The sequence below is a fragment of the Malaclemys terrapin genome, chromosome 13 (genome assembly GCF_027887155.1).
Source record: "Malaclemys terrapin pileata isolate rMalTer1 chromosome 13, rMalTer1.hap1, whole genome shotgun sequence".
Lineage (NCBI taxonomy): Eukaryota > Metazoa > Chordata > Testudines > Emydidae > Malaclemys > Malaclemys terrapin.
Genome location: NC_071517.1, coordinates 46,314,868 through 46,334,187, shown reverse-complemented (window position 1 = coordinate 46,334,187; position 19,320 = coordinate 46,314,868). Strand labels below are relative to the sequence as shown.

The 19,320-nt window shown below is 62.0% G+C and overlaps 1 protein-coding gene across 8 annotated transcripts in view; it reads left to right on the top strand.

Annotated features, from left to right (window-relative positions):
• COL11A2 (collagen type XI alpha 2 chain) overlaps nt 1-16,270 on the top strand; it is an 82,541-nt gene extending 66,271 nt beyond the window's left edge. For all 8 annotated transcript variants that reach the window (XM_054047079.1, XM_054047075.1, XM_054047078.1 and 5 more), the window contains 7 exons: nt 8,559-8,594; nt 8,698-8,751; nt 9,453-9,723; nt 10,338-10,450; nt 10,904-10,972; nt 11,790-12,023; nt 14,534-16,270. In XM_054047079.1, coding sequence (XP_053903054.1) covers nt 8,559-8,594; nt 8,698-8,751; nt 9,453-9,723; nt 10,338-10,450; nt 10,904-10,972; nt 11,790-12,023; nt 14,534-14,680 — 924 coding nt within the window. In that variant the 3' untranslated portion in view covers nt 14,681-16,270. The remainder of the gene's footprint in view (nt 1-8,558; nt 8,595-8,697; nt 8,752-9,452; nt 9,724-10,337; nt 10,451-10,903; nt 10,973-11,789; nt 12,024-14,533) is intronic.
• The last annotated feature ends 3,050 nt before the right edge of the window (nt 16,271-19,320 follow it).

Here is a 19,320-nt window from a genome sequence, read left to right as displayed (position 1 = left end):
GGTCCACTCTCTCTCAGGGTCAGGCCCCTCCACCTCCTGGAGCCACTCCTCTCGGAGCCTTAGCACGTCTGTCTCTGCCGTGGGCCCCCTCAGGGAGTCCCCTCACTCTGGACCCCCGGGGCCTCCACCCCCAAAGGGGTTGATGCAACCCTGTTCTCTAGACCGGAGTGTCACGGAGTATTGGGGGACTCAGGGCCCTGCACCCCCGGCTTCCTGCGATTCACCATGACTCTCAGCCAGCCAGTAAAGCAGAAGGTTTATTTGGATGACAGGGATACAGTCCAAGACAGGTCTTGCAGGCACAGACAACAGGGCCCCCCCTCAGTTAGGTCCAGCTTGGGGTCCCAGGGCATGCCAGCCCACCCCCCTTTGGGGGGTCAGAGCCATCTCTGCCTCCCAGCCATCTCTCCAGCCTGCTTCCAGCCTGCTTCCCGCACTCTGCTTTCCGCGACCCCGCCCACAGCCTTTGTTCAGTTTCCCCAGCTAAGGAGTCGCCTTGCCTTCAACCCCTTCCTGGGTTCTCATGTTACACACTCAGGTATGCGCCCTCGGGCAGATCCCATCCCGCAATGCAGACTATTCCAGCACACTCCCCTGTCAGCATTCACAGAACACAGTGAGAACAGGCCCAGTTCGTCACATCTCTCCCCCCTTCGAGACCGAACTGAGCAGGGTCACTTTAGCCAGTGACCCGGGGAAGTTCGAACCTACCCCCGTTCCCATGGATGCCCCCGCATCCCTCCCATTCCTTGGTGAGAATTACACCAGGCCCCTCCAGTTTCACGCTCCCCCTTAGGTCGGGGGTGCTTGATGGCACTCGCAGTTCGCATGTGGGAAGGTTTATGCGGCCTGCGCCCTTTTCCCACCCCCATACCTCTGGGGCTCCAACTGGGCTGTGGTCTTCTCCCAGCGCTCCAGTCTGGAGGTCTGTGCTTTGGGCTCTCTTGGTTTAGAGCCGCCCTTTTAACCTTGGCCACCCTCCGGAAAGGATCCTTTATGCTGGGCAAGGGTCCTAAAGCTGTTTTCCCCTTGTCCCAGGCCTTCCTCCCCCTCTGACAGGGGTCACAGGATCCACAGTACTGTCGGACAGTAACAAAGACCCCAGGCCAGTAAAAGCTCCGTAGCAGCCTCTGCTGGGTACGCCAGGTTCCCTGGTGCCCTGAGAGGGGAATATCATGGGCCCGGCACAGCAGCTGGCGGCGATACTTCTGGGGTACCACCAGCTGCCTCCTGATCCCCCCTGACTCCATTGTCCCTGGGGGAGCCCATTCTCGGTACAGGAACCCCTTCTCCCACAGGAATCTTTTCCGGCCACCTCGTCCCATGGTCTGTACCGCATTGAGGTCGGCCAGGTCCCTTATCTTCCGCAAGGAGGGATCTCTCTGTAACTCGGCCTGGAACTCAGCAGCTGGGACGGGGATGGCCACCTGCTCTTTCTCGCCCGCTGGGTCCGAAGCTGCAGCCTCCCTGAGCCGCGTCCCTGGGCGTTCCCTCCCCACCAGGTTAGGGTCCCGCGCCTCAGGCAAGGCACCCCCCCCAAGGCCAGGGCGCAGTGCCCCTCGCCGGCTCTGACCGCGGGTCACAACTAAGGCGGTCTGGGGGCTGCTGGGCCAGTCCTCTAGGTCCCCCCCCATCAACACCTCAGTGGGCAAATGGTGGTGCACTCCCACGTCCTTGGGGCCCTCCTTGGCCCCCCATTTCAGGTGTACCCTCGCTACGGGAACCTTGAATGGGGTCCCGCCCACCCCGGTCAGGGTCAGGAAGGTGTTGGGCACCACCCGATCTGGGGCCACCACCTCGGGCCGGGCCAGTGTCACCTCTGCGCCCGTGTCCCAGTAACCATAAACTTCCTTCCCATCCACCTCCAGGGGAACAAGGCACTCGCTCCGCAGGGACAGCCCCACGCCAACCCTGTAAACGGAGAACTTTGAATCCGGAGCATCTGGCCCCCCAGAGAAGCTAGCCTGGGGCTCTCCTCCCTCCTTAGCAGGTGGTACCCTGCCAGCCCCCCTTCCCTGGGAATGCTGCCTCTCGCCGGGCTGGGTCTCTACCCAGTCAACCCTCTGTGGGTTCGGCCTGCTCAGTCTGTCCCTGAGCCTGGGGCACTGGGCCCGTATGTGGCCCTTTTGGCCACAGTGGTAGCAGCCCATGTCCCATGGGTCCCCTTGAGTGGGTCGGATGGTCCTGATGCCGGATGTTCCCCTCTGATGGGGTTTTTCTGTATTTTCCCACGGGGAGGTCCCATGGTGACTCTCTCTCTGCGTTGTGGTGGGATTGCTCCTTTGGGACTCCTCCCTTTTATCTCCTGACCGGCTCTTTACGAACTCATCGGCCAGCCGGCCTGCCTGTCGCGGGTTCTCTGGCTTTCTGTCCACCAACCACAGCCTCAGGTCGGATGGGCACCGCTCATACAGTTGCTCCAGTACCAGCAGTTTAATCAGGTCCTCCTTCGTCTGGGCCCCACCAGCCCACTTGCTGGCGTATCTTTCCATGTGGACGGCTAGTTGCAGATATGAGATCTCAGGGGTTTTATCTTGACTCCGGAACCTTTCCCGGTACATCTCAGGAGTCAGCCCAAACTCACGTAGCAGGGCCTTTTTGAATAGTTCGTAGTCCCCTTTCTCTGCCTCTCCCAGTTGGCGGTACAATGCCACGGCTTTGGGGTCCAGTAAGGGGGTAAGGACCCGGAGTCTGTCCGCGGGATCAACCCGGTGCAGCTCGCAGGCCGTCTCAAAGGCCTCCAGGAAGTCATCCATGTCCTCCCCCTCCTTGCGTGGGGCCAGGATGCACTTATCAAAGCTCCGTGCAGTCCTGGGTCCCCCCTCACTCACCGCAGCCGGGGGTTCGCTGCCCTTCAATCTCGCCAGTTCCAGGTCATGCTGACGCTGTCTCTCATTCTCCTGTCTCTGTCTCTCTTTCTCCTCCCGTTCACGCTGATGCTGTCTCTCTTTCTCCTCCCGTTCATGCTGTCTCTGTCGTTCACGATCCTCCAGCTCTCTCAGTTTTAGCTCTTTCTCCCATTCCAGCCAATTCCGCTCCACGGATGCCGAACGTCGCCGGGAGGATCCTCTGCTGGCCAGCGAGCTTCGCCGGGAGGGTCCCCTGCTGGCCGGGGGGGTCACGGCGCCCTCGGTATTTGCTGGGCTCCTCCCCACCCTTCCCCTAGGCATAGGAAGGAGGGGTCTCGGGAAGCCCTCAGCAGCCGGCTGACCACTCCCAGCTGGGACAGACACTGGTGCCTGCGCTGCATTTGCCAGGCTGCTTCCCTGAGACACAGGGATCAGTTCATTCGCGCGATCTTCCGCCTCCAGCTGGGCAATGAGCTGTTCTTTGGTGAGCCTCCCAATGCGCAGCCGCCTCTGCTTGCACAGCTCCACCAGGTCGCTCTTAAGCCGCTTGGCATACATCTTCCTGCTGGCCACTCACCGGCCTGTGTGCTCACAGCTCCCCACAGTTCCCAGGGGGACCCCTAGTGTGCCAGCCCTTCTCGAGGTCACCACCTCTCTGCCAGGGTCGAGCTGCAGACTCCTCCGCCCCTGGGACCACTCGCTGCGATCCCCCCGGGGGACCCTGTTACTGCAAAAGTCCTTCTCGCTGGTCACACACTCCCAGGGGTAATAACCGTCTCTCTCCCACTCTTCAGCCGGCCTGGTCCCCGTCAATCCCCCTTCGTTTTACTGCTCCCCAGTCACTTACTGCAGGAAGCGCCGTCCACGGGGTGCAGTAGATCCCACCTCTGCCACCAGTTGTCACGGAGTATTGGGGGACTCAGGGCCCTGCACCCCCGGCTTCCTGCGATTCACCATGACTCTCAGCCAGCCAGTAAAGCAGAAGGTTTATTTGGATGACAGGGATACAGTCCAAGACAGGTCTTGCAGGCACAGACAACAGGGCCCCCCCTCAGTTAGGTCCAGCTTGGGGTCCCAGGGCATGCCAGCCCACCCCCCTTTGGGGGGTCAGAGCCATCTCTGCCTCCCAGCCATCTCTCCAGCCTGCTTCCAGCCTGCTTCCCGCACTCTGCTTTCCGCGACCCCTCCCATAGCCTTTGTTCAGTTTCCCCAGCTAAGGAGTCGCCTTGCCTTCAACCCCTTCCTGGGTTCTCATGTTACACACTCAGGTATGCGCCCTCGGGCAGATCCCATCCTGCAATGCAGACTATTCCAGCACACTCCCCTGTCAGCATTCACAGAACACAGTGAGAACAGGCCCAGTTCGTCACACGGAGTGACTCTCAGCCAGCGTCACACAGGAGGGTTTATTGAGAGTTGAACCCAGCACAGGAAACTCTCAGGGCCTCAGGCCTGGCCTCCCTAAGCCCAGCACATCCCAGTCTCTCTGCATCCAGGTGGGCTCTGCCTGCTCCCCCTCTCCAGCCCAGAGCCCCCCTGCTCCCAGCTGGGCATCTGAGATCCCCGGCCCCAAGCCCCGCCTCTGTCCATTGTCTTCTCTCCAGGTAAACAGGGTCGTAAACCGGGGCCTCCTCTCCTTGCTTCTGTCCTCTGGCTGGAACCGGCTGGTTAGGTCACAGGGTCCTCACTCTGCAGCCCATTGTCCGCCCACTGGCCAGAACCGGCTGTGACTTCTGAGCTGGGTCTCCGGGTCGGGGTCTCAGGTCACCGGTCGCTGGGGTCTCCATCCTCCAGGCCATTGGCTGGGGTCCCACGTTCCCTCTCTGGTCCTCTGCAAAACAAACTCCCTCTCCCCTCCCCTCGTTAAACCAGTAACACCCAGGGACACTGAGTCCCACCCCCTCTGCATGCAAACCATTGAAACCCCACCGAAAAGAAGAAAAAACAAGAAAATCCCCCACTTTGTCACATCTCTCCCCCCTTCGAGGCTGAACGGAGCAGGGTCACTTAGCCAGTGACCTGGGGAAGTTCAGGCCCCCACCCCGTGGTATAGCATCAGCTATAACATTGGCACTCTCCCTCCCCCTGGCGCAGCCCTCTCGACTGCACCCCCCTAGACCAGTGGTACCCCCTCTCGGGGGGCTTCCACCCAGTTGACACCCCGCAGGTTCTGCTTGGCCGCCATTTCCTTCATCTTCAGGCACTGTGCCACCTTATGTCCCTTTTGGCCACAGTAATTACATTTCAGGTCCCTCAAGTCCCACCTTGGAGGGGTCTCGGGGTGACTCCCCTTCTGAGTCCCCGACGTGGGTCTCCCTCCTGCCCCCGATCTGCTGTCCACAAACTCATCTGCCAGATCCTTGGGCTTCCGGTCCACTAGCCACATTTTAAGGTCCGGAGGGCAGATGTCATATAGCTGCTCCAACCCCACCAGGTTATACACGTCCTCTGCGGTAGTGGCCCCTGCGCCCTTCCCCCACTTGCGGAGATATTCCCCCAGCACGTTGGTGACCTCCTTGTAAGTGACACCTGAGGCCTTGCGCACACCCCGGAATCGTTTCCTGTACGCCTCGGGGGTCAGTTCAAACTTCAGCAGCAAAGCCTGTTTGAACAGGTCGTAGTCCCCCGTCTCAACACCATCCATTTGGCTGAACGCCTGTATGGCTTTGGGACCCAGCCGGGGGGCAGACAGCAGAGCCTGTCTGTGGGGTCAATCTGGTTCAGTTCACAGGCCTTCTCACAGGCAGTGAGGTCGGCATCAATATCCCCCCCCACCTCGAACTGGGGCAGCAGTTTGGTGTCTAGATTCCCCACACCACTAGCGTCTCAGGGCCCTTCCCCACTTACCCCGCGGCAGGCCCTCTTGGCCCGCCTCTCGTCCATCTCCAACTCGTGCTTCCGCTGTTCTACACGGTCGGCTCGTTCTCTCTCTGTCCACCAGCCTCCGCTCCTCCAGCTCCAGCTCCTTCGCTTCCAGCTGCAGCTCCAATCTCCGCAGCTCCTCCAGGGAGGAACCTGACTGGGGTCTCCCTGTACTGACTGGGGAGTCAGGTCTGACCCACTCCCGGTCACTACACAGACTGCCCCCACGGCTACTCCCCGGCTCTCCGGGCACCCCGGGAGCCCCCCTGGGGTCTGCAGCCTGCGCCTCAGACGGGTCATTTTCTACAAGCTGAACAATCAGCCGCTCCTCAGTGAGCCTCCCCACGCTCAGCCCCCTCTCCCTGCACAGACGGGCCAGGTCGCTCTTACGGAGCTGGTTCTAGGCCATTTCCAGGCTGGTTCCGTTCAATACCCTCGTTCTATCGCTGGCAGCCACTCACTGCACAGCGCCTGCGCCCGCAGCCAACGTCTACAGGGTGCATCCGCGAAACATCCCACTGCTGACACCACGTTGTCACGGACTCACAGATCGTGCCCACTCTTGGCCCCGGGCGGTCCGTGGGGGGTGCCCCTTTCATTGCGACAGCCCTTCTCGGGGGTCCCCTCTCTCTCGGGGTCAGGCCCCTCCACCTCCTGGAGCCGCACCTCTCTGAGCCTTAGCACGGCTGTCTCTGCCGTGGGCCCCCTCAGGGAGTCCCCTCTCTCTGGGCCCCCCAGGCCTCCACCCCGCAAAGGGGTTGATACCATCCTGTTCTCTAGCCTGGAGCGACTCTCAGCCAGCGTAACACAGGAGGATTTATTGAGAGTTGAACCCAGCACAGGAAACTCTCAGGGCCTCCGGCCTGGCCTCCCTCAGCCCAGCACATCCCAGTCTCTCTGCATCCAGGTGGGCTCTGCCTGCTCCCCCTCTCCAGCCCCGAGCCCCCCTGCTCCCAGCTGGGCATCTGAGATCCCCGGCCCCAGGCCCCGCCTCTGTCCATTGTCTTCTCTCCAGGTAAACAGGGTCGTAAACTGGGGCCTCCTCTCCCCTCTTCTGTCCTCTGGCTGGAACCAGCTGGTTAGGTCACTGGGTCCTCACTCTGCAGCCCATTGTCCGCCCACTGGCCAGAACCGGCTGCAACTCCTGGGCTGGGTCTCCGGGTCAGGGTCTCAGGTCACTGGTCACTGGGGTGTCCATCCTCCAGGCCATTGGCTGGGGTCCCACGTTCCCCCTCCAGTCCTCTGTAACAACAAACTCCCTCTCCCCTCACCTCGTTAAACTAGTAACACCCAGGTAAACTGAGTCCCACCCCTTCCGCATGCAAACCATTGAAACCCCACTGAAAACAAGAAAACAAACAAGAAAATCCCCCACTTCGTCACAGCCCCCCCCTTGGATAGCTCAGCCCCTGGGACAAGCGTGCTCCCGAGGGGACCCCTAGATAACGCTCTGTTCCCCGGAGCGAGGGGACACCTAGATAACGCTCTGTCCCCCAGGGGACCCCTAGATAACACTCTGTCCCCCAGAGCGAGGGGACCCCTAGATAATGCTTTGTCCCCCAGGTGACCCCTAGATAACGCTCTGTCCCCTGGAGCGAGGGGACCCCTAGATAACACTCTGTCCCCCGGAGCAAGGGGACCCCTAGATAATGCTCTGTCCCCCAGGGGACCCCTAGATAACGCTCTGTCCCCCAGAGCGAGGGGACTCCTAGATAACGCTCTGTCCCCCAGGGGACCCCTAGATAACACTCTGACCCGCGGAGTGAGGGGACCCCAGATAACGCTCTGACCCCTGGAGCGAGGGGATGTGGAGTTGGGGGGACGGGTGTGCTGAGCTCAGGGATGTCGACACTGGGGAGCTCTCCTGTTGGCGGAGTTAATCCACCTCCCCGAGGGGCTGGCGCTGTGTCGGCGGGCGAAGCTCTCCCACGGCAGCGCTGGCCAGGCGGGGGCAGGTCGGTGTAAGTGCCTCGCTCGGGGGGATTATTCACAGCCCCGAGCGACGTGCTTACACCGATACACTCTGCAGTGTAGCCCTGGCCTCAGACCTGGTTGATCCTGCCCCGGCCCCGTGCCAGAGCATGGCCACTTGCTGGGTGCTGGCCCATCTGCTCGGATGGCGCCTGGCTGGACGCGGGCCCTTGTCGCCTCCCCAGATCTGTCAGACGTGACTGCAGCATGTCGGTGACGTGCGTACGACGTGGCTGCGTGGGGCCCCGTGAGCTCACGACCAGCCAGTCACTGGTGTGCAAAGGGAGCTCGCTAGGTGCATTTGTGACGAATTGGGACTGTTCTTAATGTGGTCTTTGAATGCTGAGTGGGGAGTGTTGGCTGGGAAGGCAGGGGAGTGTGGCTAGGATGGTCTGCATTGGGGGATGGGAGACTGGCTGTGAGGGAAGATACCTGAGCATGTAACGTGAGAACCCAGGAAGGGGTTAGAGGCCAGGTGACACCTTCGTCCAGGAAACTGAACAAAGTCTGGGGAGAGAGTTTCAGAGCGGGCTGGTGGAATGGCTGGGAGGCAGACGGGGCTTTGACCCCCCCAAGGGGGCTGTGGTGCCCCTGGGACCCCAAGATGCACCTAATTGGGGGGATCCTGTGGTCTGTGCCTGCAAGACCTGTCTTTGACTGTGTTCCTGTCATCCAAATAAACCATCTGCTTTACTGGCTGGCTGAGAGTCATGGTGAATCGCAGGAAGCCGGGGGTGCAGGGCCCGGTGTCCCCCCACACTCCATGACAGCATTACAGGGCGTATCCCATCACACTGCCCCTCCCCGGCCTGAGGGCTGCCAGCGCCCCCCACTCCCAGCCCCCGTGTCTCTGATTGTCCTGTCGTTGCTTTGCAGGGCCCGGCCGGTCCCAAGGGTGCGAAGGGAGCCACGGTAAGCGCTGTCCCTGGTGCCCCAGCAGGGGGTGCACTCCCCCCCCCTGCGCCCCCCCCGTCAGCCCTGCAGGCAGCTGATGTCTCTGTTTTCTCCCCGCCAGGGACAAGCCGGCCCCAAGGGCGAGCGAGGCGTCCCCGGCCCCCCCGGACACCCGGTGAGTGACCCCCCACCCTGCTTCCCTTCGACCTGCTGCCTCGGACCGTCCGTTCCCTGCGCTCCGGCTGCTTCCCCGGTCCCCGCCATCCCTCACTCACAGCGTCATCCCCCTTCCTGGCTCGGTTACTTACCCTGCTGTCGGCCCCACCCTGCCCCCTTCCCTCCCTGCCCCCTGCCCCTCCCACTGCTCCCCCCATCCCTCACTCACAGCATCGTCCCCCTTCCTGGCTCCGTTACTTACCCCGCTGTCTGCCCCGCCCTGCCCCCTTCCCTCCCTGCCCCCTCGCCCTGCCCTGTCCCCTTCCCTCCCTGCCCCCTGCCCCTCCCACTGCTCCCCCCATCCCTCACTCACAGCATCGTCCCCCTTCCTGGCTCCGTTATTTACCCTGCTGTCTGCCCCGCCCTGCCCCCTTCCCTCCCTGCCCCCTCGCCCTGCCCTGCCCCCTTCCCTCCCTGCCCCCTGCCCCTCCCACTGCTCCCCCCATCCCTCACTCACAGCATCGTCCCCCTTCCTGGCTCGGTTACTTACCCTGCTGTCTGCTCCGCCCTGCCCCCTTCCCTCCCTGCCCCCTGCCCCACTCTTCCCCCTGACCCTTCCTTCCCTGCCCCACACTGTCCCTGCCATCCCCGTCCTGCCCCTGCCCACCCCCATCCCATCCCCCCAGCCCCTGCCCCACTGACGGTGCTGTGCCGGCGCAGGGCCCCCCCGGGGAGGTGATCCAGCCGCTGCCCATCCAACTGCCCAAGAAGAGCAAGCGGTCGATCGACGCCAGCCAGCTGGTGGGCGAGGACGGGGAGGGGATGGCGGCGGACGGGGCCCACGGCCACGCGGGCGGCATGGACGAGATCTTCGGCTCCCTCAACACCCTCAAGCGGGAGATCGAGCAGATGAAGCACCCGATGGGCACCCAGGACAACCCGGCCCGCACCTGCCAGGACCTGCGGCTCTGCCACCCCGACCTGCCCGACGGTGAGCGCTGGGCCGGGCTCGATGGGAGACGGGGCGGCGCTAGGGGCTGTGCTGCAGGGAGCGGGTTGGGGGGCAGCAGGGGGCTCTCCCTGGGCAGTCAGGGCTCTCTATGGCCCCAGGGCGGCGCTAGGGGCTGTACTGCAGGGAGCGGGGTGGGGGGCAGCAGGGGGCTCTGCCCGGGCAGTCAGGGCTCCCCATGGCTCCAGGGCGGCGCTAGGGGCTGTGCTGCAGGGGGCGGGGCGGGGGCAGCAGGGGGCTCTCCCCGGGCAGTCAGGGCTCCCCATGGCTCCAGGGCGGCGCTAGGGGCTGTGCTGCAGGGGGCGGGGCGGGGGCAGCAGGGGGCTCTCCCCGGGCAGTCAGGGCTCCCCATGGCCCTAGGGCGGCGCTAGGGGCTGTACTGCAGGGGGCGGGGCGGGGGGCAGCAGGGGGCTCTCCCCGGGCAGTCAGGGCTCCCCATGGCCCCAGGGTGGCACTAGGGGCTGGGCTGCAGGGGGCTCTGCCCGGGCAGTCGGGGATGTCCCTGGGCGGCGCTAGGGGGCCGTGCTGCTGGGGTGGCTCGGGGGGGGGAGGGAATGAAGAGGATTCTTTGTGCACTGACACCCCCCCCCCCCCAGGCGAGTACTGGATCGACCCCAACGAGGGCTGCTCCCGGGACTCCTTCAAGGTGCACTGCGACTTCACGGCTGGCGGGGAGACCTGCCTCTTCCCCACCAAAGAGACTCAGGAGGTGAGTGTGATGGGAGGGTGGGGGGCTGGGAGCCAGGACTCCTGGGTTCTCTCCCCAGCTCTGGGAGGGGAGTGGGGGCTGCTGGGTTAGAGCAGCGGGGCTGGGAGCCAGGACTCCTGGGTTCTAGCACGGCTCTGGGAGGGGAGTGGGATCTGGTGGGTTAGAGTGGGGGGGCGGGGAGCTGGCAGCCAGGACTCCTGGGTTCTCTCCCCAGCTCTGGGAGGGGAGGGGGGACTGGTGGTTTAGAGCAGGGGGGGCTAGGGGCCAGGACTCCTGGGTTCTCTCCTGTTCTAACAGCCCCAAGCCGCCGCTGTCTGGTTTTGGCACTAGAGCAGCTGTGGTGGCTGAAGGGAGGATTTAGCCCCAGCCTCGCCCCCGGCTCTCAGCCAGGCTCAGCCAGGCACCCCCAGGTGCAGCCCCCCTGAGCCCGTCTCTCTGGGTCTCCCCCCCCAGGTCCGGATGTCTGCGTGGCAGGAGGAGAAGCCCCCGCGCTGGTTCAGCCAGTTCCGGGAAGGCAGCAAGGTGAGAGCCGGGCCGGGCGGCTGGTGGGGGTGTCCTGGGCTCGGTGACACCGCCAGGGTCACCCCAACAGCCGGCCTGGTCCCGGGGATCCTGCACCCCGATAATACAGCTCGCGCCCCCCATACACGGCCCTGGCCCCTCTGAATGAGCCCCAGAGACAGGCCCCGCCTGTGCAGATACCTCCTGTACCCCCGGCTCCAACACTGACCCCCCCGCTGACACCTGGGGTCTGCAGGGGGGTCTCCAGTGACCGCACCCCCCCCTCCAGCTAACGTCCGTCCATCCAGCCTTCAAACTCCTCTGTCATTCACCCCCCTGGAAACCCCCTCCGTGCCCAGCCCCGAGGGTGTATCTCCCCAGTCCTAGATCCTCATCCCCCACATCCCCCCAGATTCTCCTCGATCTGATCCACCCATCCGCTCGGCCTGGAATCTACCCATCCCTAGATCCGCCTGGAGACTTGTCTGTCTGGCTAGTCACCTGTTTAATGTCTGTCCAGCCCTGAGTCCCTCTGTCTGCGGCGTGGCAGATCCACACCAGAGAAACCCGCCTGTGGCTCTGTCCATCCCCTGTCCTTGGAGCTGTTCATCCGTCTGTCCTCGGCTCCGTCCATCCCCCGTCCTTGGAGCTGTCCATCCCCCGTCCTCAGCTCTGTCCATCTCTCTCCCCGCCTCTGGCGCCCCTCACCACAGAGCACAGACTCTGATCCCCACTGAGTGCCCCCTGGGCAGGGGCTCCCCACGCCTCGCCCCGAGCGGGGAGTGCGGGGGGGTGGCTGCCACGTGCGTCTCCCCCTAACGTGTCCCTGCCCCCCCAGTTCTCGTACGTGGACGCGGACGGGCGCCCGGTGGGCGCGGTGCAGCTCACCTTCCTGCGGCTGCTCAGTGTGGCCGCCCGGCAGAACTTCACCTACCACTGCCAGCGCTCGGTGGCCTGGCGCAGCGCCGCCTCCGGGGGCCACCAGCGCGCCCTCCGCCTCCGGGGCGCCAACGAGGAGGACATGAGCTACGACAACAGCCCCTACATCACGGCCCTCACCGACGGCTGCGCGGTGAGCGGGGCCCGGGGCGGGGAGCCGGGGGAAGGGCAGGCTGGGATCGGGGGGGGCGAAGAGAGACGGGAGCACGTGGAGGTCTGGGAGGGACAGATACACTGGGACGGAGGCACTGGGAGGGAGGGATGTGTGCCATTGCAACCCATAATGCGTTATAGAAATATGCTTATGAATGTAAATATGACATAACTGGGATATGTTTTATGCTACATAGGCCATGTCACATCTCTTTGCACAGGTTACGTTCTACTGACTGTTTTCATCCTATTCATATGCATGTATCATTTTTATATCGGAAGTTATGAGCGTTGGCTCTGTGCTTCTATTTCAAATGTTTGCTGTAGGAAGCACCTAAGGCAGATTTGATCAACATAGTGTGAGGGGTTATTCAAGTAAGTGGAAGCACTTGGCAAACAGTGGACCTTGACAGACGCCAGTCCACATCCGAGCTTTCCTGGGAACAGTCCTGTAGAGAATGGAGTCATGCAGGGACATGTGACCTCAAAACTCCATCTTGTCGAGGGGATTCTACACAGGGGAGGGAGGGGTTTAGACCCACAAGGAGACACTATATAAACCCCTGGGAGACCCCTCCATTTTGTCTTCAGCTGGCTCAAGAGAGACCCTCTGCACCCCCAGGATACCTGACAGAAACTGGAACAAAGGACAGTAACGACCACAACCCGTCACAGTAGCGTCACGAACAGGATCTGAACCTGTGCGGGGAAACCCCATTGGATTTCGAACACTGTGACTGGCTGGATCACAGAAACCCCCTTGGGAACTGCCACCTGATGTGCTGAGACTACCCCGAGCCTGTTTCCCTTGGCAGCTTGGGACTTCAGTGCCCTGCCTGGTTGGAGCCAGACATGCCAGCCTGGTACAAACACAGACCCAGGTCTGAACCACGTCCCCCAAAAGCTGCAGGCTGAACTGAAAACAGCTTAAGAAGTGTTTCTGTCTCCAGCACTCAGACCACTCCCAATGTGGTCAAAACCCCAAATAAATCTGTTTTACTCTGTATAAAGCTTATACAGGGTAAACTCGTAAATTGCTCGCCCTCTATAACACTGATAGAGAGATATGCACAGCTGTTTGCCCCCCACCCCGTATAAATATGTACTCTGGGTTAATTAATAAGTAAAAAGTGATTTTATTAAATACAAAAAGTAGGATTTAAGTGGTTCCAAGTAGTAACAGACAGAACAAAGTGAATTACCAAGCAAAATAAAACAAAACACGCAAGTCTAAGCCTAATACAGTAAGAAAGTGATTACAGATAAAATCTCACCCTCAGAGAGATTCCAATAAGCTTCTTTCACAGACTGGACGCCTTCCTAGTCTGCGACCATCCTTTCCTCCGGTGCAGCCCTTATTCCAGCTCAGGTGGTAACTAGGGGATTTCTCATGAATGCAGCCCCCTTTGTTCTGTTCCACCCCCTTATATAGCTTTGGCACAAGGCGGGAACCCTTTGTCCCTCTCTGCGTCCCCACCCCCCCTTCTCAATGGAAAGACACCAGGTTAAAGATGGATTCCAGTTCAGGTGACATGATCACATGTCGCTGTAAGACCTCATTGCCCACTTGCCAGCACACACATATACATGGAGACTCACAGGTAAAACAGAGCCATCTGCAGACAATGGTCCTGGTTAATGGGAGCCATCAAAATTCCAAACCCCCATGAATGGCCCCCACTTTGCATAACTACAGTAGGCCTCAGAGTTATATTTCATATTTCTAGTTTCAGATACAAGAGTGATACATTCATACGAATGGGATGAACACACTCAGTAGATTGTAAGCTTTGTAATGAAACCTTACAAGAGACCTTTTGCATGAAGCATATCCCAGTTACATTATATTCACACTCATTAGCATATTTTCATAAAATCATGTAGAGTGCAACTTCACAGGATGGATACCCGGGGATGGGTGAATAGACAGTTGCAGGGTTGAGGAGAGTGGATGGATGGATGGAGGGAGGCTGGATGGACGTGGGATGGGCAGGGTGGATGGATGGAGGGATGGCTACACTAGGAGGGAGGAGGGATGGATGGAGGGATGAGGAGATGATGGATGGATGGCTACACTAGGAGGGAGGCGGGATGGACGGGGGATGGGGAGTGAGGGATGGATGGAGGGATGGAGGAAGGCTGGATGGACGTGGGATGGGCAGGGTGGATGGATGGATGGATACACTAGGAGGGAGGCAGGACGGATGGGGGATGGGGAGGGAGGGATGGATGGAGGGATGGCTACACTAGGAGGGAGGTGGGATGGATGGGGGATGGGGAGGGAGGGATGGATGGAGGGATGAGGAGATGATGGATGGATGGATGGATACACTAGGAGGGAGGCTGGATGACCAGACAGTTGGCGGGAACAGAGGGCAAAGCCCGGGTCGCCGCGGCGAGACAGGTCCCCCCAGGGGAGCCCGTGGCAGGAACAGCCCCTGGAGCTGCTGACCCCACAGCTTGACCCTCCCCCCGTCCCTCCCCCTGCAGCTGCGGAAGGGCCCGGACAGGACGGTGCTGGAGGTGAACACGCCCCGCGTGGAGCAGCTCCCCCTGCTGGACGCGCACTTCATGGACTTTGGGGAGCCCAACCAGAAGTTTGGGTTTGAGGTGGGACCCGTCTGTTTCCTGGGCTAGGACCAAATCCCCATGAGCCCTGCCCTGATCCCTGAGGGAACATCCCAGCCTGGCCCAGGCCCCACCATCCCCCGAGCAGCGAAGCTACGGGACCTACCGGCCACCCGAGGGACGGACACCCCACGACCACCCACAGCCACTGAGACCGACGGACCCGGCGCCGTCTCCCGCTGGGACCAGGGACCGGAGAGAGACACCGAAGAGACGTCACTGCTTAGAGCCCACCTGTATTTTAACGTGTAGAGAGAGGACAATTACACCCACGTGCTGGCTGGATCCCTCGGAGCCCCACAATCCTCCAGCCAGAGCTCCCAGAATGCCCCAGCAACATCCCTCGGAGCCCGTGGGCCATATTTCCCAGAATGTCTCAGGGCACACCCTCCATATCTCCCAGAGCCCCTCAGCTCTAACCTCAGACTGGAGCCACCCTGAAACGATGGAACCAGTACCCCAATTTCCCCTCTGACCGGGAAGCAAAGCCATTAATGTCTAATGAACATTGTGAGCAAACCAGAGTTAATTAACGTCAGCAGGGTGGGCAGCTCCCCTGTGCCGGGCAGCATCGTGGACAGAGGACCTGGGTTAACGCCAGTGGGCTCCCGTCCCCACTCCCCACAGTGCTGACACCTGTCACAGTGACAACGACCCTCATGCTTCAGGGCAGGTGCCAGCCTGCAGGGATGGGGTCAGGAGGAAACTTCCTCCTCACTGAGGGCTCATTTAATTTCTGGTTTAGTCACCTCCTGCAGGGTTCCTGCCCTTTCCACCCAGAGCAGCCACAGGTGCGAGGCCAGGCTAGATGGGCCCCTGGTCCGGTCCAAGCTGGGATTCCTCCGCTTCATTCATTCCTATTAACGGGCTCCAGTCCCCCTCCCCCACGGTACTAATTAATGTCAAAGGAAGAAGAAATGTTAATCTCAGTGGGGCTATCCGCTCCCCTCCCCCACTATGGTAATTAGTATTGATTTGTGAGGCTACAACCCCTCCCCCACTGGACTAATTAATATCAGTGGAGTGCCCCCCTTCCCCCTGGTACTAATTAGTGTTAATTAACATGGACAGGGCTCCATGGCCCTTCCCTGCCCTACCCCTGCTCTGTCCCTTCCCTGCCTATCAGTTAAAATAATGAATAAACCCTGTTAACATCTCCCCAGGGCTCAGATCCCTGCTCCCCCCCCCCCCTCGCGGCTGTTTGCAAGGGATTGTTGCTCTGGGTGTATTTTAAAAGCCTTCACCAACCTCCCCCTGTGGAAGCAGCTGAGGAGCGAAGAGAAGGACGCTGGTTTGATTGTTTTATTTTAAATTAATTCTATTATTTAAGGCGTGGAGACACACAGGGGTCTGGGCCCTGCCGTGGAGTTTGAATCCCAAACGAGTTCACGCGCTCCGGCGCGACGCTGCCCGTCCTGCAGCTGGGGGGCGGGAACCAATTCATTTTCTCGGGGCCGCCGGAGACACGTTTCACGGGGTGACTGTCTTGGCTTTTCGGGGTCTGACAGGCAGCAGGCGCCCCCGGTGCTGAGCCGGTGGCCGGTGTAATGTTTGTAAGTAATGTTGGAAGTTGTGTTGTAATATATCAGCTAGAATTTTGCTGCTTTTGGGGGTTGTTATTTTTGGTGTCCCGCCCCCTCGGCTCCTCCCAACCCTCCTCCGGCCTCGCCCTGCTCGGGTGCTTTGCTCCACCCCGGGGCTTTTTCCGTTGCTCTGTTTTCCTTCACCCCCCATGAAAATACGGGCCAGGAACAAACCCACGTGCCAATCCGTGGCCCCCTGCAAGGCTGGCCCGTGGCCTGCACCAGCCGCTGGATTTTATCCCCGAGCCCAGCCCCATTCACCGCCACCCGGTGCGTCATGCAGCCAGTTACACGGGGGCGAGTGCTTTGCACCCGTTTTGTGCCAGCGAATCCGGTGCGGAGCTGGAACGCTGAGGCCAGTTCTGGTATGGTTACGATACATCCGGATTTTCCCAGACATGTCCAGCTTTTTGGTCCTCAAATCCCCATCCAGGAGGAATTTCCAAAAAGCCGGACATGTCCGGGAAAATAGGGAGGCATGGTAAGGGGACCGCCTCCTCCCTGGGCTCCAACTTTCCCGGCTCCCGCCGCTCTCCACCACGGCGGGGGCCGAAGCAACTTCCCCAGCACAGCAGCAGCCGGGGGGCGGGAGGGAGGAGGGGGAATGCGGGGTGCTCAGGGGAGGGGGCGGAGTTGGGGCGGGGCCGGGGTCCCGTGGAGTGTCCTCTTTTTGCAGTATTGCAATATGGTAACCCTAGGTTCTGGTCCCCCGGGGCCGAGCGATGAGCCCCAAAGGACTGCTGGGCCGCGCGGGGCTGGAGCTGACCTAGAGGGGCCGGAGGAGCTCGGCTGCCAGGGGCTCCCATCGCTCTGTAGCCAAGGGGGGTAAACGCCTGGCGGGGGGACGAGCTGCCGCAGTTATAGGCCAAGGCCCAAGAACCAGTGGGGGAACCCGGCCAGGAGCAGGCCGAGGCCGGCACGTAGCCCGTTTCCAGCCCCCAGCGGAGGGAGGGGCTGGCGCAGCCGCCCGCCGGCGCAGAGCGGGGCAGAGACGTTCCCGCGTGTGGAGCCGGAGCCAGACACGTCTGCGGCCGGGACGTTCCCGTCGGGGGCCTGGCGCAGGGATCCGGGAGACCCCGTCCCGCCCGGTGACAGGGACGCGTGGAAATGACCACGGGAGGGTGAATCGGGCCCAGCTACTCAGCGGTGTAAATCAGCAATGCCCCCCGACGGCGATGCCGGTTTCCCCCCGGGGAGGAGCTGCCCCAGAGGGATCCACCCTCAGCCTGGCCTCAGTCAGAGCCAGGCAGCTGCGGCAGGACCCTGGTAATCCCCTGGGGGGTGCAAGGGGGTGCAGGCTGGGGGGGGGGCAGTGCCAGGTTTACAATAGCGCCAGTGGCCCCATGGAGCCGGGCCCATGCACAGAAGGGGCCCTGGCCTGGTCTGCTTGCACTGCGCCCTGAGACCCCGCTGGCTCCCCCCGCCCACCACTTGCTCCTCTCGGCTCCTCTTCACCCCCTGGCCCCATCTGCTGGCTCCTCTCTGCCCCCTGGCTGGACCCCAGTGCACCTCTGGCTCCGGGCAGTCTCTGCTTCCCACCACCTGTGGGACCCCCCCCGTGTCCCCGGAGCTGAGCCGTCTGGGACTGGTGCAGAAGCCTGGACGGTCTCAGGCAGTTAGGGGGGGATGGGACGGGGCGGGGGCGGCTTGGCTGGGCTCCTCCAGGCAAGTGGGTCCTGAAGGAGCCTGGCTGGGGCAGGCCCTGGCCTGGCTGATCACACCGCTCCCAAGGGGCCGGAGCGATTCCCGGCCCTGGGACCAGCCCTGGCTGTGCTGCCGGCTCCACCCGCCCCACAGTCACCTCCCAGCAGGGCCGGTGAGTGTGGCTGGGAGGCAGGGCGTGGGGCAATGGGTCTGTGGGAAGTCTGGGGGGCTGCTGGGCTGTGAGGGGGCAGGGAAGTTGTTTGTGTTGGGGCACTAGGGAGTGGGGGTTCTGTGGGGGGTGCTGGGCAGTTGTGGCAGGGCAGTGGGCAGGGTGGTGTTGTGCAGGGCGCTGGGCATTTGTGGGTGGGTCTGGGGGAGCTCTGGCCATAGGGAGTCGGGGGGTGTTGGGTGTGGGGGTGTCACGGAGTCCCCGGGCGATGCTCTGGAACTGCTCCCCACAAAGCCAGTCAGGACTCTGGGGAGCCTCTTCTCCCTCGGAGCAGACCGTCTTCAGGGCAAGAAGCTCACACGGCTTCACCTCCTGGGTCTGACCTTGGAGCATTCAGCATATGCCCCTCCGTGCGCTTCCCACAGCGAGTCCGCCCTGGCGGGGTCCTGGGGGAGCCAGAGGGTCCTGCACCCCCACTTCGCAGTCAGACGTGACTCTCGGCCAGCCAGTAAAACAGGTTTATTAAACGACAGGAACACGGTCTAAAACAGAGCTTGTAGGTCCAGCGAACGGGACCCCACAGCCGGGTCCATTCTGGGGTCCCTCGAGCCAGACAGCCCTTCCCATCCCCAGGTAGCTCCAACCCCTGAAACCCCCTCCAGCCCCTCCTCCTCTGACCTTTGTTCCTTTCCCAGGCCCGGAGGTCACCTGATCCCTTTGTTCTCCAACACCTTTAGCATCCCCTTGCAGGGGAGAAGGGCCCCGGCCATTAGTTGCCAGGAGACAGAGTGTCGGCCATTTATGTGCACTGGCCCTTTGCTCTGCAACAATCTCACCCCCTAGGACGCCCTGAGGAGCCCCGATGTCCGCGTGACGGCCCAGCCCCTCGTACGGGGCGCTGCCTGGCCCCCCCATCGCTAGGCTCTGCTGGAGTCTCAGCCAGCTCTGTGGTACCAGGAGGGGCCCGGCTGGCGTCCCCCCATCCACAGGCCGGTGTGGGGATTGCGGGGGGAGAGGTCAGAGGGAAGCGGGGCTGGTTGGTCCCCATGGGACGGGGGAGGGTCCCCCACGCTGAGACGGAGACAGCCCCAGAGCCAGACAGGAGCTGGTAAAGCTGTGGAGACCCCTGCCCTGGGTTCAACCAATCATCTGGGGAGAATGTCATCCCCCCCCCCCGCCCCGTAGCTGGTCTCACCCCATGGGAACTTGGGGGGGGGGGGTTCTGCCCGAGTTGAGGGCCGAGTGACCCCGGG